Source organism: Saccostrea cucullata, unplaced genomic scaffold (genome assembly GCF_032062105.1).
Source record: "Saccostrea cucullata isolate Sc308-1 unplaced genomic scaffold, CSIRO_AGI_Scuc_v1 ctg2048, whole genome shotgun sequence".
Taxonomy (NCBI): Eukaryota; Metazoa; Mollusca; class Bivalvia; order Ostreida; family Ostreidae; genus Saccostrea; species Saccostrea cuccullata.
In genome coordinates, this window is record NW_026926044.1 from 68,093 (window position 1) to 86,389 (window position 18,297).

Genomic DNA, 18,297 nt, shown 5'->3' on the forward strand with positions numbered 1-18,297 from the left:
TCTCCTTTCAGCCGGAAATGAAACGCAGACAACCCAGAGGGACTGAAAGAAAGTGAAAAATTCATGCATCACGACATTAGGAGACATGTTAACATGAAGTTGTCACCGAAGGTTATCACGGGGGCCCTGAACGCCCAGAATAAGGGGGCGTCAGACTGGTAATAAACGTGGTTATTGTTGACATCCCGAATTTCCTCTAATTCCTTTTTATCATCTTGTTGCATATTGCTTCCTTCTTTCTGAACGCTTTTTAACGCACAAAAATATCAAGCAGATTAAATCAAGCTATATTGTTTATGTAAATTAAAAATATGCATGCCATCATTCATTCTGACAATGACATTACAAGTTTAAAAATATAGGCCTATATGGAGAACCAGGGATAGGTCCCTGGGAGAACTTAATTTGTAAGGCCAAACTAGTCTCTCAGCTCTCAGTAAGTACATGCTGGTCAAACTTGCATGTAGAAGCTAAGCTTTTGTTTTCATACATGTGTCAATGCAGTGTTAATTAATTTATACAGGTATACTTTTAAATATTATTTTCAGGGGCTGGCAGGGTTTACTGTCCTATGGTTGTCAGGGGTTTATTGTAGTGGTGGACCCCAAAACAGTACAAGTAAGAACTACATGTATTTTACTTAAACTAAATAGGAGTAGTTTGATGACCTCTTAAAGCAAAGGGCCATTTTTTCCATAGAACATTAAACTGTTCTGTACTTAGAAATTTTCAATATGGTATTATAATCTGTGAAGAAATTATTAATGGATTCCCTATCCTTAAAGGTTAAGTTAAACAGTGTAATGCTGTTTTAAGAATCAGAATTATACTTTGAAGCATAATTCGTTAAGATTAGACAATATGTAAGATCATGTCAAACGTTTACCTTTAGATATAATGTAAAAATTAAACATTGATCAGGTCCTAATATACTGTACTAGTATAGGCAAATCAAAGTATTTCAACTAATAATGACACTATTGTTTCAGGTTTTACAGGTGCTAGCTAAACATAAGGGGAATGTTGTCAAGGTAATATATGAGAGATGTTGTTGATAATACACAGGTCCTGAATTTAAGGATAAAATGATCTGATTTTATATTTGATATATTAATTTGAAGGTCAGAACTAAATTTTGAACTTTTTGAAAATATAGAGATTGACTTTGTAGGTGAAATGGGCCAAGGAGAATTACCACCATGACTTAGGGAACCCTTACTCCCTTCGTCTGGCCTCGGGGGACAACAATGGGGTAATCATTGTGTGGGATGTTACCTCGGGAACAGTCAAGTCGGAATTTTCTGAGGGAAGCAAGCCAATACAAGGTGAGATGTGACTGGTGATCATCATTCGACTACTCGCTATATAAGATAAAATATGATATGAAATAATAAATAAAAGTACCTGACCTTTGACCTTGTTTTACAGACATGGAGTGGTTGACCTATCAGGATGCATCACATGACTTACTGGTAGCCCTTCACCCTCCCTACTCCCTCATTCTGTGGAACGCTGACACAGGAACCAAACTCTGGAAAAAGTCCTACACAGAACCTCTGCTGGCTTTCTCATTTGATCCATTCAGCTCTAAAAATGTTGCTTGTGAGTATTAATTGTAGCATTGTTTTCCATGACTTTATTATTTTGCATATGTCTGATTATGTATTAACAAGACAATCTATTTAAAGTATTATTTCATTCATATTCCTTTTTGTGTATTTTCAGTGCAAAAAAAGTTGCATAAAATTTTATGGAAATTCATGCATACCAGTTTTTCCTGTGTTTTGGTACTTGGATAAATGCTTTTAAGTCTGTTATGTGAAAAAATCCTTGTTTAGTTGAGTTTTGGGTAAGCATGTTTAACGCAACATTGCTCATACTTTTTGTTATTTCAGTTCTGGGTCCTGACTGTATTGTGTTCATAGACGACTTTTCTGTCACTAAAACTCCCTCAAGTAATGGAAAAAAGTTTTACATCTCTAGTCCCTCAAGTTCTGGTAAGTATAACTCAAGTCTCTCAAGTTCTTGTAAGGGTTTTCAAGTAATGACGAAAAGTTCAACATCTTTAGATGTTTTAGTTCTGGTCAGTATCTCTCATGTATGACAATATTTGATTGGACAAATTTAGATTCAGGAATAATAGAACTTGGTGTTTATACTATTTACACAGCAAGTAACCTGAAAACAGAGGGCTCCACCAGTAGTGTGGAGAAGAGAACGGCCTCCAGGAACCTGGCCGAGAGGATGAGTAAAATACTGGTGGGGGAGGGACCCAGTAAAAAGTGAGTACTAGTCTGTCATTACGAATCTGTACAGTCATGTAGCCATAAATATTAAGTGTAAATGATAAGAACATAAATCTGCTCTTTTGGAAAATCTGTCATATTGTCACAGCTAGATGCATAGAAGACAAAAAATGGTGATTAAGATTTTTCCCCAAAAAAATGAGAGAGGGGAGGGAAAGCCATCAAAGTATAAACATGAAATGTAATAATTTTTAAAAATTAAACAGTATTAGTGAAATGAACAAAGAGATCCATTCCAAAAGTAAACTTCATCTAACATGTCTAAAGCACTTTAAAATTGAAGTAACTCTGAACATTTTCTGCCCCGTGTTAACTTTGTCTGTGTTTGTGTCAGGAGCAGTAAGGAGGAGTCAGACCAGGTGGCTCTCAATGACTGTATCCAGCTGTTACACCACCAGTCCTGTAGGCACCACCTCATCCTAGTGTACCCCCGGGAAATACTGATCCTGGACCTGGAGATTAACCAGACTGTGGGAATTATACCCATGGAGAGGGCTGGGTCACCTTTTGTACAGGTGAGTGTACCCCCAGGAAATTCTGATTTTGGACCTGAAGATTAACCAGACCGTGGGAATTATACCCATGGAGAGGGCTGGGTCACCTTTTATACAGGTGAGTGTACCCCCGGGAAATACTGATCCTAGACCTGGAGATTAATCAGATCGTGGTAATTATACCCATGGAGAGGGCAGGGTCACCTTTTGTACAGGTGAAAAATTGAATGATTTTAATTGTGAAGGTGCAGAAAAATTTATCTACAAGGCAAAGTCATAAATAATATACATGTAGGTAACTCTGTCGTTTAGCTTCCCTGGAATATATGGTATAAAACCAAACCTCTCTTTCAATGTTGTGTATTTAAAGCTACTTCTCTGAGATTTTTTTCCAGATTGTCTCCCTTAGACAAAGGGATGTGTTGTTGTGTCTTCATGAGAATGGAAGTGTGTCCACCAGAATACGCAGGAAAACAAACGCTATCACGACACCCGCCTCAGAGGGACATGGGGCATTTGGTGAGTAGATCGTAAAAGTATCTTTTGTCAAAACTTTGGATGCTTGTAATTGTTTGCAAAATACACAGGATGATGAATTTTAGATAAATCTATGGGTATTGTGAATGGAAAATGCCCATGAATATTTAAAACTAGTTAAACTATTCTTGCTACTGTGTTGATCAGTGAATTACCATAAGTAGATATCATATCTGAAAAAAATTGAAAATTATGCTTTCTTTAATCAAACTTAATTGAAGTGCTACATCATTAATTGGGAGGATAGACATTATTTATGTTCTATTTTACAGATGACTCCCCTCCCCCTGTTTCTATGGATGTGACCTATGACCTCAGATGTCAGTCGGATGGTTTGAGGGTGACACGACACAGCCGGGTGTCCAGTATGTCATGTTGCATGGTAACGGAGAGTTCCGTGGCATTGGTGGTGACAGATAGCCGTGTTGTATTCTGGGATATGATTCTACTAGATGGAGGGGTAGGATTTTGAATATTTGTCTAACATTCAGTATTAAATTTGGTGTTTTTGAATTGTGCTGTCTCTTTTTCTATCAAATCAAAGGCTGGTATTAAACTGTATTCAGTCATTATGTGATATGATAAAAAAAAGTGGTTTAATACAAATCAAAATGTTTTTGGCAATGAAATTAATTAGCGTCAAGAGATTATTACAATGAAGTTTTTGTGCTTGCCCAAATTTTTATAGAAGAAAAATTGTACCATTAACAAAAATAAAAAAAAATCTTGTTATTTATTTTCAGACTGAAATAGAAACATCCCCACAGCTGGATTCCAAGTCAAAATTTCCCATCGTCTCCAATTCTCCTCCCCCTCAACTCTCACTCTCCGATATGATTGGACGATTACCTGTCGTGAACCATGATCACCCCTCGGTGCTTAAAGGTCGCGCTGTGGCCTTGAAGTTTGTGATGACTGGACTTTTAAATGGAGTGGTCTCCCCTATAAGTTCTCTACGCATGTGTCCACCCCTCACCACAAAGAACTGGAGTGTATATCAACCTCTACTGGCCGTAGGTATGTACCTGTAAAAGCTCGAGTTTTGTTTCATATATGTACTAGAACACAGAGTTGTATCAATCTGTACTGGCCATTGGTATGTGCATGTAATGGCTGCAAATACAGCTAACGATAGCTTCGAGTATATGGTTTTAAATCTGAGCATGTATCAAAGGGGGATATTTATAGGAATGAATTAATGAACCAGAGACCTTGCTGGAGATCATTAACTGAGAATAGACTTAGTCAAAATTTGATTTTGAATAGCTTGTCATTTAAATGTACATACATACATTAATATAAAAATTTGTAGGTTTGTATAATACTTCAATTTTAAAGATATGGTAAAAATTTTGTTTTGTTATCAAAATCATTTCAAAAGTTACATTCATTTGATTGAAATTTTGACTTAAGTCTGTTCTCAGTTTATAGTTTTGGGGCCCTAAGCTCTAATAAATTTAACATGAGAGAGAAAGAGAGAGTTTTATACCTAACACTGCTGTATTTCCTTTCTTTATATTGGTTCTTGTACATGTACTTGTAGGTAGTTCTACAGGAGTTATACAGATTATCAACATCTCCAGTGGACTGATCGTGAAGGAGTTCAGTGTTCATACAGGCCCTGTCAGGTTTCTTATTGATATATTATTAAATTATAGATATTCACCTGAAATATGGAGTCTTGATGTCCTGTATGTCATTTTTAACCCTTATTTTTCAGAGGGATAGAGTGGTGTAACCTGAAGTCATTCCTGTCCTACTCCTACCCCTCCCAAGGAACCAGTGGTCTGGTCAAGAATGACCTCATGTTGGTCGACATCTCTACTGGTCAGTATCCATCTAATAAGAAATCTGATAATCAAAATCAGGTGAAACAAAAAGTGTGTGATAATATATGAAACTTAAGTTATTTCTTAGTCTATTTTGCACATTAATTTTGCTGTGTTATTCCAGGTAAAGTGAAGGCTGTGAGGACTAACAGAGACCAGGAATCTCCCATAGAAATCCTACGTGTGTCCTGTCTCAAGTAAGGGAAGAATGATTAAAAAATTGATCCTCCAAGGATAACTCCTTCCTACTTTTTTTTGTGAAATGATTATAATTTCATATTGCTAAAATATATGATTTTGAATTTTACAGACAATACTTCATTGTTGGATTTAAAGACAAGCCTTTAGAGCTGTGGGACCTCCAGACAATGACGATGCTACGGGAGACCGGGAAGAGCCTGCCCCACCCCACAGCCCTGGAGTGGTCCCCCTCCCACAGCCTCAAGTCCCTCAAGAAGAAGATGCTGAGTCAGGGCGGGGACAAGGAGGGGGGTCAGCTGACATCGGCCCTGGCCGGCGGGGACAAGATGGGCGTGTCTACAACCTCCCTCTCAGAGACAGCAGAAAGGTGTGTAGTGTATTGTTACTACTGGTTAACCTGAACTTCAGTGTGTAATAATTATAATACATGTACATGTAAATCTTGGGGCAAACCAGATTATGGTAGAGCTTTGCTCTTTTAGAGCAGCAGAAATGTTTGTACTGTATTGTCACCAAGGATTATCCTTAACTTACATGTGTTATTAGTGCCGTAAAATACAGTAAAGCCTCATTGTTTCAAACTCAATGGGAGCAAGAAAAACTTCAAGATATCCAAGAGTTTGAGATATTGAGGGTAAAATACTTAAAGGAAATAGTGCTTGGGACTTCCAAATCACTTCAATATATCCATTTTATTTGAGATTTCTACATGTATGTATGAGACACCGAAGATTAACTTACATGTACTGTGGAATCATCATTGTTCGTGGGGGACCAATGTTCATGGCTTTCGTGGGTAACCCTGACCCACGAATTTACATCCCCACGAACGTATATACAGAATTTGTTTTATTATTTGTTAAAAGTTACGATTACACAGAGTGAGACTATTTTATATCGTAAAATAACCATTACCATTGTGTCCGTGTGATCGCGCATAAAGAAGACAATCTGTATATGATTATTGACACACAACCAAAACAAAAACAAAAGAAAATATATTAAGTATCAAAGACATCAATTTAACTATATACAATAAGTAATAAAATGATAAATATAACTGTTAAATTTAAATATGTTTACTTTGTAGTCCAACACGCTCAAATGTCCCTTTGATGACGTCAAATTTCAGTGCGATTTTGGAGTGGGTGCTAATTAGCCAATTAGCATGAAATGGTTTCAGGGTAGATGTTTTTAAGTCAATTTTGGCATTGTCTTCGTTCGCATTTAGAGATCTAAAAACATGTTCCGCGTACCACTGGTGTTCTTTATAATCACAATTTAATTCGACATCATGCTGTAATTTATCAGTGAAAGCCGCCGGTACATTTTTGTGTTTACAAGAGAAATAACTTAAATAAGCAACATTGACGGAGTTATCCTTCTTTGTTTCAACTTTGGAGGAAAAAAAACGAAATAGAATGTGTTACCAACGAAATTACATCCCCACGAACCAGGAAATTTTTGGCTACCTTCGAACATTGCCCCCCACGAATAAAAATGATTCCACAGTACCTGTAAATTTTAGTACACACTAGTAAATGGTGGACAAGATTTTCTCTTTTGTGATGCCAGAACTGAATTAATTTAGTTTTTTTTCCTCTTCATTGTGGTAATCCAGCTTTGCTGGTGCCAGAATGAATTTCAATTTTGTATATTTCATGTCTACAGTGATTCCAAGGTGAACCAGAAGATGTCGGTGAAGGAGCACTTTGTGTACACAGACTCCGAGGGGACACTCTATCACTTTGTTGTGGAGGGTACCGGGTTTGCTGATGCCAGCAGAGTCCCAGCAGAGGTGAGGGGTCATTTGTTTGTTTTGTTTGTTTGTCAGAGGTGAGCGGTCATTCGTTTGTTTGTTTGTCAGCAGTGGTGAAGGATTTGTTTGTTTGTCTGTTTGTCAGCAGTGGGGAGGGGTTTGTTTTGTTAGAGAGACTTAGGAAAACTCTTGGGTTTCCACAACCATAAAATGCATGTTGACCCTAAACCCTGCTAACAAATGTACAGTGTTTTCAAAAAGTTCTAGACATGTTTTGTAGGTCATAGAAAGTAATCAATCATTAATCTGAAAAAGTTATAGTATGTGTACTGTAAAAGCACAAATATTCGTCGGATATTAAATTTCATTTATTTTGTTGTTAACAATTATCAACGGAATTAAAGCCCACACAAAATTTTATATGACTATATATTGAATAGGATTACTTTCACAATAATGAAAGTAAATGCACACGAAACTATTTTTGATGACAAATCAACAAAATTTTATCTCCACGAAAATTTGTGCTTCTACAGTATTAAACAATTTTAGAAGTAGAATTTAACATCAATAACACGTTTTTAAACACATTATGGTGTGCTAATCTCACTGAATTTTCAGAATGACTCAGCAATATCATCAACTCATGTGGTAGGGTATTTATATAAATATATATAAGCACATAAAATGCATGAAAATTAATGAATTGTATACTTTTTTTTCCCTTTAGCATGAAGTTTCCACTCTTTTAGCTGATCACATGTCAGATTTTTCAAGTGATACTTCTGTGATAAGTTCACTTGAATACAAGTAGATTCAGAAATGAATACTGTACACTAAATATAAGTACACATAAATACTTTTATTTTTCATAGTACATTTGTATTTTATACTTATGACTCTATACTGTATATAAAAATGTAGGCCTGTGTAAGACGATAAAATAAGATTTTCTGTCCACTGACTTTAATACCAGTACATATACAAGAAACACTTTATTGTGCAGATAAATGAACACTGTATATTGAATATACATTTTGTCATCGATATACATATTAAATGATAATGCTTAGTTTGATCTGATTATATTTATCTATACACTAGTATCATTATATACTGTACATGTATTAATGGAAAACAAATGTTCTACACTCTTACATAGAGACTGGTTTACATTTTATTACAAGTATTATTATAAAGCACCATTCTTATCACAGTCATCCCTATCACTGATAGCCAAAGCATTTCTTTAATGCAAGACAGATATAAAATGACAATCAATTTGAAAATTCCTGTTCATGTACATGTTCATTTTGATTAAATTATTTCTTTTAACATGAATGTTATGTCTGATAACTGAATGTTAACCTTGATAACATTGTGTTTTTTGTACAGCTTTTTAACACTGTCTGATTGTTATTTGTTTACAGCTTGTAAACACTGATTATTAGTTGTTAACAGCATGTTATTTGTTATTTGACACAATGTCTATGCAGTGTTAATATTGTTTGTGTGTTTGTTTACAGTCCGGAATGGGGACCATCACATGGATTGCCTGGAAGGGAGACTTTATTTTGTTTGGGGACGGAGAGGGTCAGCTGTCTGTCTGGGATCTCAAGTCTAAAACACAGAGGTAGGTACAGAGAAATTAATTTTACAATATGAAACACAGAGGTACAAACAGTCAAATTACTTTCACTGTAAATACAGAGGACAGGAGGCATTGATCATTAACCCTTACCTTTAAGTTTTATTTCCAAATTACTTTAAACATCATAGAAATACATGTATTTAGAGCTGATTCCATTTAAAGAAAATTAAAAGGAAAAATTAAAAACCCATCAGAATAACCAATAATTTTTTCCTCCTGTGTTTTAGAGTAAAACATGCTGATAGTAAACCCTGTTGATTTGACACTGACAGCTAAGTGATTTCAAATCACCATAGCTTTAAAATTAAATTGTTATCTAAATGATATTATGAAGCAAATTTGTGCATCCCTTGGTTTACTGTACACAGTGTTAGTTAATGTACTAAAATCTATCAACAGGACAATGGCCACGAGGCGTGGGTGGATCAAGAAGATCAGGTTTGCCCCAGGGCGGGGGAACATGAAGTTCTTCCTCTTGTATGTGGATGGCTTCGATATCTGGGATCTGAAGGAGGGAAAGGTACAAAGATGAAAATATGTGATTTTACGGTAAATAGGGAGTAGATGGTTGTTAGATTAGTTTCTGTCTCAGGGTGTGGTCTTTCTTAGTCCCGTCAAGTTTTAAAGTACTCTCTCATTTACAGGCAGAGCTGCTGAGTTCTATGAAGAGTCCGCGTGACATCTCTAAGGTGATAGATGCGGACTGGACTGGATCGGACCGGCCGGTACTGGCTACAGCTGACGGGTGTGTAGAAGTGTTTGACCTGACACTTAAGTCCTGCTCCTGTGGAATCGAGGATCGAGAATTCCCAGGTGAGGACAGATTTAAGGTGTTCTCAGTGGAAAATAATATAGCAGGGTGTTGTAATACCTGCATATGGGAGGGGGACTTCTGTGGAACACTTGTAAATTCCAAATAATAAATTGCAAACATAAAACAAAAGTGTGAGAATTACGCAGCACAGTTAAGGTTACAAAAAGGAGGCGGAGCCTAATTTGTACGGGAAAACTTGACTATGACATCATACACAATATTTGTCATACAACATTTCTTTAAAATACCACAAAATGAGTTTATCTGATAATTTAACCAGTAAGAAATCATCAAACTACATAAAAACTTACTACAGCGTGTTGTTTTGTCGTTAGTTAAATCCCACGTAATAGGTTATAAACAAGTCACTGATCGCAATACACTTGTCAATATGACGTCATTTCTTACAACGTGACGTAGTTTATATGCAGTGAGAGACAGATCAAGTAATATTTTCTCAACAAAATTTGTATTCTCTTATTAAATAAAGTATTATTTACAAATATTCTATGGGCCAATAACTTGAATTTAATGTCTTCTTCACTATTTTATTAATATATTTTCTGTACATTACGTATTTAATTTACACTGCCGTATATTTGTATGCAAGTACATCGGAGGGTAATGTGGGGGGTCTTAATAAATCAATTTATTGCAAGGGCATACACTCTATGGATCAAAGTAAGATTTTACATTTCAACTATAAAACTAATAAGGTATCTGAAAAGTGCTGCGATCCTGATGAAATCTTAAAAACAATTTAATTATATCAATATTTCATGCCGCTGACCAGCAAAAAATATAGCATTCGGTCATAAAATTATAGTTTTAACAATGAAATTGTAGAATTTAGACAGGATCGCAGCACTTTTTAGAAACTACAATGCGTGTTGAAAATATTATATACTAAACTTGGAAATTTAACTTGGTTATGCCCTTGCACTAGTGATATTTATATGTAACATCAATACTTCAAGTCAATGTGCTAAAATTGCGTGACTCCCGCATCACGTGACTAATCTAAATATAAAATATAATCGTCCTCGATATGTAGTTATTAATCATAATTACAATTATCCGATATAAATAATGTACTAAAAATAATCGCCATCCCGATTACGAATATATTTTTAAATACAAAATTTAGTCGATATTTCCATTGCACACCTTAACTGTACTGCGTAATTTAAGGAAACTGAATTTGTAGATTCTGTTGTGTAACTTAGTTACTTTGTCATGATCATCTATTGTGCTCATTATTTGAATTGACTGGGTACCTACCTACCTAGTCCTTGTTGCACCCTGAGGCACTTAGGACAAGGACTAGGGATTTCCATTCCTCTCTATCCTTGGCTGTCCTCTCCACCTCTACCCAGGCTTTTGTTTCTTTTCCTTCAGAATTGATCAGGTGAAATATAATATATTATAAGTGAAATGAAGATTTTGATTCCCATTTCTGACTTCTGGAAATACAAACATGGTGTGCCTTTAAGGAAACTACGGCTTTCAATCTCTATAGGTCACGTCTGGAAAACCATTGTGCGATTACAAATTAAAGCCAATATTCTCTACTTTCTTCTTTTAGATGAGGTGGCCAGCCCCTACATTCTCCCCCCAAAGGCCTCATTAATGATGAAGTACCACCTCCAGAACCAGCCCTGGAACAGCGAGTACTCCCGCAAACTGGAGGGACTGAGAGAGGAGGAGAAAAATCTCCAGGGGGCGATCAACAAACAAATAGATCTACTGGACAGGTAAGGATCTGACCAAAATTGTGCTAAGTGAGCAGGTTAAAGTTTTGTTTTTTTGATCACGTCCATTTCCAATTTACTATATATATATTTGTTCTATAATTAAACCAAGCTTGCATGAATACTGATTCTGGGATGCACACTAACTATTAAAAAAATTATGATGTGAGGTTTGCTTTACTTTTAGATAACAATTGTCCTTCTAAGCTTCGTTATTTTTCATTATCTTTGTTTCTCTTTTTTTTCAGTGAGATTTTAGATTACTTACCACACTGTAGATTTGGAGTGGCAGAGAGGTGTCTTATACTTGCCAAGTAAGTAATGGGGAGGGGAGGGGTATTTGAGCAGCTATTAAAAACAACTTTCCCCGCAACAAAAAGTTTGCATGGGCATGTTGTCTGCGATATCCTTAAATTTGTCACTTTTAAATTTAAAACCATATTCAAATTGGTTACTGTCATTAATGCTTTTTGTACTAATTATCCCTGTAGGTTGTTTGGAGATGAATCTGACTTTTTGTTCTGGACTGTAGCCCTATATTATCTCAGAGCTGTGAAGTGGAGTCCAAAATCTCGGGTCAGGGCTCTATCAGAATTATTATAACTTTTAAGATTAAGTTTTGAGTACAACTATATTGATTATTTATAATAGCACCTTTATTTTAACTATTTTGTTCCTAAAATTTTTACAAAATATGAGATAATATAAATATTATTTCCCTTAAAAAGAATTTGAGTGAGGAAAAGAGATTCTTTTCTTTTTTTTACCTCTTTACAAGGGATATATACATTTCAACTTTATAAAACGTAATGAATACATCACACAGGAAGAAGTAGATTTGCTGGGACCAGAGAAGGAGAAGTTTATTCCCGCCACACCCTCCTACAAAGAGACCAATGACCTTGTGATGTTAGACAGCCCTGACGAGGGGGAGGAGCCATCCCAGGGGGCGTGGTCTCTTGTAGACACACCCCTAGAGAGATACTTTGATATGATCTGTGATAATGACAGCTTTAAGGTAAGAATAAAATACCGGTATTAGAAATTTAGTGAAGTTGGTAATTACCTTTATGTGAAGATAAACAGTGTGAATTATTATGCTCCTGAAGAAGAGAGGGCATTTTGCTTTGCTGCTGTCGGTCCACCAACAGATTCCGTTCATTTTCTTTACAAAGGTTACATATACTAAAGTGAAATTTGGTATACAGATTAATCATAAAAATATCTAGGTCAAGTTTTGTTTTGGGTACGAACTAGCAATTTTTGACAGAGTTATTCCCCTTGGACTCAGAAAATTCCAATTTGCAGTCTATTCATCTTCTTTGCATGTATATCCAGGGGGAATGGAGATAAGTGATTCACAAACATCTCTTATTTTGAAACGAGAATTGCAAAAGTTTTTCAATTACCTGATATATGTATTCCTGGTTAGTTTAAATGAAGGGAGTTTTTATCCTTCTTGTATACATGTATGTACTCATCATATGGGAACATTGATATAAAGACTGTTATTCTTTAGCTATACCAGTTGGACCGTGTGGCTCTTCACGATAGTAAGAGAGTGACGTACGACCACACCAAGAAGTGCGCGGAGAATTACATCATGCTGCGTGAGACAGATCGAGCCGTGCAGTTACTGCTGGAAACGGAACCCGATAACGACACGTACTACACCGACTGTCTCAGGTAAACACATGGGGAAAATCTAAATAATAGAAGTAAAATAGAGACCAGACTGTTGTTTAAAATGTACCAATTCAATCTTTTAATTGTTTGTTAAGAACCTGGAAACTTACCGGGGTATAAATTAGAGAGACTTCTGCTCCTGTAACCATTCCTTGTGAGAACACACTGATTCAGAAACGAATTATTACTTGCATATCCAAAGGAATGTTCATACTTGTCTGAATTATACATTATGAGTAGACAGCAGTTACATTTATTTCTTATTAATTGCTGAGTGATCTCTTTCCAGAGCTTGTTTGGTGGCAAGTATCAGATCTTCTGGTGTCTCACAGAGCACCATCAAACTGGTGGCCACAAATCTCATCGCCAATGGAAAAATCAAAGGTAAACAATGATAATACATGTGATGTCAGAAATCCTCAGCCGTTAAATATGGTTCATGTATGTAGAGGGATGCTTTAGCATTATAAGTTCATGAAAGAATTTTTTACTTTAATTTTTCTTTTATTGTGTTCTATTACAATGTACTGTCTGATATTGACCCTTTAATATTTGATTTCTGTATACAGTGTTTTATATTTTTCTCCTGTAGAGGGCATACAGTTACTGTGTCTGATATTGACCCTGATTTGATTTCTGTATGCAGTGTTTTATATTTTTTAGAGGGAGTACAGTTACTGTGTCTTATTGACAAAGGACTTGATGCCTGCCGATATCTTCAGACATATGGAGCTTGGGATCAGGCTGTCTGGCTGGCAAAGGTCTGTTTTTGTACATTATTTGTGTCCTTGTTTGAAATCCTAGCATGATCTTTCATGTTTTATACTTATAACAACCAGAGTTTAATAATCTATCTGAAAAATTTAGCTGTATGTTTTCATGATATTCTGGTGGTCTGTTTATTCTCAGCTATTGAGAAATTTACGAAGTAACTTTTCTTTGGAAAGATTTAAGAACATCATGTTTCTCTTCTCTTCCCTGTAGGCCACGTTAACCAGCAGTGATTGTTGTGAGGTGATGAAGAGATGGGTGGATCACTTATGTGGGACACAGGTCAACCAAAAAGTAGGTCATGAACGAAAAAATATGGGTCACATAAATGTACATAAAAGTGTCTTGTCTTTTACACAAATGAAATTATAATGCCAAAACATCCAAACATGACCCATACAACATTTCTGTAAATGCAAGTTATAAATCACCTGCATGGATGTAGACAAAAATGACTATACATGTACTGCCTTGTACAGAAATTGTAATAATATAACATGATAACCTAAGTAGTCAAAATACACTCCAATACACTGAAGCTTGAAGGTCCTCAATTTGCAGGGGATTAAATTTTCATAATTTAATTACACATTTAGATCTATTGTGAAAACTAGTATCTCTTCTTGGAATGCAGGCACCTGCTTCATGTATCATTTATTCGTAAACAGCCAAACTTGTCCATTGCGCACATCATTATAGAGAGGTGTTCTGTTACTTTCAGAGTAAGGCCTTACTGGTGATGCTATCCCTAGGTCAGTTCTCTAAGGTGCTGGAGATGTTATATGGAATGAGACAATTCAACAGAGCAGCTTGTTTTACGGCGGCACTGGAAGAATTCGGACTACTGGACCAAAGCAAGGACAATGGTAAAAAAATTGTGAACAACTGTCAAAAAAGATAAAGAGTCATGTCTCCATCCTTTATGATTAATTTAATTATGTTAATTAATATATATGTAATTATAGAAAATCTTTGCTCCCATTTCAATTTTAAACTTCATTCGTGTGAAAAAAATAGAAGAAAATTTAAAATGGGATTCAGAGTGAATCAAAATTGGGCAAATTTTTTTGCAAATGTGCCTGATGGGGCAATAGTTACATTTGGGGGAAAATAACATTGTATTTATACATTTTTTTCTTTTTGTTCCTCCTCAAATATATTATAGTATTTAGTGTGATGAGCATGTATTTTTTAAAAACAAAATCTTGATAAAGACTGTCACTATTTTTAGTACTGCTGGTGGAGGCTATTTACCTGGAGTATGCCCGTCTCCTGGCTAACCTGGGACTGAGGACTCCTGCCGAGTTTTACTGTCAGAAAGCTGGTGATAAAGGGAACCAGTTCAAAGAGGAGGTCCGCATCCTGTTCTCATGATTGACAAGTGTTCCATGTGTCAGCTTCAAATTGTGCTTTAAATGTACTGCCTTATATGAGAAGAAACTGACTCACTTTTTAATTTTCACTTCAAATCTATAGTGCATTATAAAAAGGATGACCTTCTATAATGTGTATCAAATATGGATTTGTATATTTTTTTCTTACATAAAATTCATCTAAATATTAATTCTCTGAAGAATGTGTTATGAAATTTTCCTGTGTAAAATTTCTGTGAGGCAATTCGTATACATATACTCATGTCTGTGTGTGTTTCTGATGCTGTATGACAAGAATTTAAACCGTTTTCATTGATGTGAATTTTTCGTTTTGCAAGGTTAAGGTCTTTAATTCCAGATAAACATGCACTTATCAGCTATATATTTTAAAATTAATTTCATGTTTTCTCTTTCATTTACATTTATTAGTAACAATGACCTTATGCTTGTTTAAAAAATATTTTCAACGGCAAAATTACTAGGTTTTGGAATTATATTAAATGTATAGCAATTTAAATGAAACAAAAATACCATATCATGCTTTATATGAATTAATTCATAAAATTATTGTAATTGTTATTTATTATAGTTTATTTATTGTTATAATTAATTCCATCTGTCATGATGGATAAGAATAAAAATTACTATTAGGTATATGATTTTGTTTTTGTTAATTTAATTTAGACTTCTTTAATAATATGTAGTCTAAAAAGAGGCTCAGTAAAAGTAAGTATTGAACTTGCCCTGAAGATTCAACCCTACTCTTAATGTCAGTATACTCCTGACCAAGGGAAATGGAATTCTGAATATTGGGAGAGGCATATTGCTCTGATATCATAGCCATGCATGCACAAAGTCTATCTGTTTAATACTGATGAGCAGAAAAGAAGCTTTTTGAAGACTGTCACAATGCATTTTCACTATATGATAAGGTCACCTTTCTTAACTCCAGATTTCCTGGGGCCACAACTTTCAGAATTTTGGAAGAGGAACTCGATCTTGCTCATCATACATTTGCACTTAGTTTGTTACCTTTATACTTAGTACATAAAAGAAAAAAAAAAATCAAAATACATAATGTGTTCTACGTTAATATCAGCAGAACCCAACCTTAACACCAAAAACCCATGATTCACATTTCAATATTTGGAAGAAGTATCCTTGCTCCCTCCTCGTAACTTAGCTGCAGAACTGTAGCTCTCTGAAAAAAATTATATTGATACTCCGGTCTATCGATATAATTTTTTTTCGGAGAGCTGCAGTTCTGCAGCTACTCATAACTATAAGCACGTAGTTTATTTGCTTAAAATCCCCCCCCCCCCAACTCCTTGATCGGGAACCACAATCTTTGAAGAGCACATTGATCATCACGATTCATTCATAAATATATAAAAAATTAATTACTGAATTGGGTGACTGGAAATTCCAGAAGCCCCCCGTTTTTTGGAGAATACCCATACAGAAAGGTAGAAGCCCCAATAAAGTGGTAGAAGCCCCATAAAATTGAATGAAATGGGGTACATAAAACCCTAAGATGATGTTTAAATGAATGATATCAATATCCGTAAATTTTTATAGCCAATTTTACCTCAGAGTCGACAGAAATCGGGCATCATTACTGGTTTACCGTACATCACGCCCGATCTAATTTCGAAGCTAGCTGCTGTTTATCATCGTATATATGAAATATTAGGAAATAAAATATTTTTTAAAAAAATTAAGGACGTTAGCCATTAACATAATTTAAGATTTTTATTTTTTAGATTTTAGAGAAATTCTGAATTTAGCGATATGAACATATCTAAAAGCTTCAAAGCAACAATAATAATAAAAAATACTAATGATAATTAATTAATAATTACTTGTATGTTTCAAAGAGAACAAAAAAAAAAAATAAATTTCAAAATATGAAAATACTGAATTTATTTTTTAGATTTTAGACAAATTATGAACTTAGAAATATAAACCTTTTATCATCTCCAAGCATAGGTATTTTATGTAATTTTACATTTCATTGCCAGTTGAATCTGTCGACTAAAAATTGCCATTGCCTCTCTGTTCAAAGTAATCATCCCATCTTCACGCCAAATGTTTTATATGTATTTGAATTCATTAAACCCTTCATTTCCAAAATATCACATTCTGAGAATTCCCATATTTCCTTCGCAGTGTGTTATTTATGTCGAAAACAGTAGAATTGTACTTTCCTGGATCCATGGTTCCACAAATCATTTGCCTAAACAGACTTCCAAGAAATATTTTCTGAATCGAATTATTTCTTAACAGTTTTTCAATAATGTTTTGGATTCCTAACACTATATCTGACACAGAAGATGAATTTATGTGAATTATCTTTTTCTCCCACTTGCAGAAACACTTTTAAACCAGTCTTAAACCATTAAAACCCAAAAATGTTTTTAAAATTGTATATTATTATTTTTTCTAGAGTAGGGTTAGTATCAGGCAGTATTCCTCATCGCCAGACGGGTGCAGACCAGTGAATATACTGTTTGGTGTTGTTAGGTTAGATTAGGAACATAAATTTTTTTTTAATCTTGCTAATTAAATTATAAATTCCTTTGTATGAAATTTGTTATAATGTTATTTAATTTTATGTCAATTACTTTTATTTGGCTGTAATATGTTTATACATGAACAAAAGATTGACTAGGAATAATGATAAAGTATCTATAACATGTATAAGTCTTTTTTAAGTTTTTTTTATTTTGTTTTAATCTTTTGGTCATCTTCGGTCCTTTGGCTTTAATATTTTTCCGTTTCAAAATTCAAATAATGGCTCTACAATTAAGGAGGCCTCCATGTGGCTAGAGCTGGGAACATAAGGAAACTATCATCTATGAATATTTTTCAGGTATTTCTTAATTTATCATTATTTAGTATATCAAAATTATCAAAATTCATATTTTCCTTATGTGTGTGCCAACATCCTTAAAATGAAAATTAGTATTTAAAGCATATTACCATTTCATATCATTCAACATTATTTAAAAAAAAGAATATATTACAAAATCATTTATTTTACAAATTGATAATGAAAGTCAAGAACAATGGGGCATAGTTAAGGTTCAGTGTATATATACACATGCCCTGCCAGAGGGAGGTTG

General features: G+C 34.7%; 1 protein-coding gene across 2 annotated transcripts; it reads left to right on the plus strand.

The window, feature by feature from the left end:
- The first annotated feature begins 8 nt into the window (after positions 1–8).
- LOC134270461 (WD repeat-containing protein 11-like) lies at positions 9–15,708 on the plus strand. 2 transcript variants are annotated; one of them, XM_062752676.1, is made up of 30 exons: positions 9–158; positions 549–618; positions 990–1,031; positions 1,172–1,325; positions 1,429–1,602; positions 1,896–1,997; positions 2,171–2,282; positions 2,641–2,821; positions 3,196–3,319; positions 3,610–3,797; positions 4,081–4,354; positions 4,881–4,965; positions 5,058–5,164; positions 5,291–5,363; positions 5,477–5,734; positions 7,039–7,165; positions 7,748–7,777; positions 8,653–8,759; positions 9,177–9,297; positions 9,422–9,590; positions 11,177–11,345; positions 11,591–11,656; positions 11,834–11,918; positions 12,169–12,360; positions 12,862–13,028; positions 13,318–13,412; positions 13,692–13,789; positions 14,013–14,093; positions 14,521–14,665; positions 15,031–15,708. In XM_062752676.1, the coding sequence occupies exons 1-30, from the start codon at positions 64–66 to the stop codon at positions 15,171–15,173; spliced, it is 3,834 nt and encodes a 1,277-aa protein (XP_062608660.1). In that variant the 5' UTR covers positions 9–63; the 3' UTR covers positions 15,174–15,708. The 2 variants fall into 2 exon arrangements, with proteins under 2 accessions (XP_062608660.1, XP_062608661.1); XM_062752677.1 differs by lacking the exon at positions 7,748–7,777.
- Positions 15,709–18,297: the final 2,589 nt, after the last annotated feature.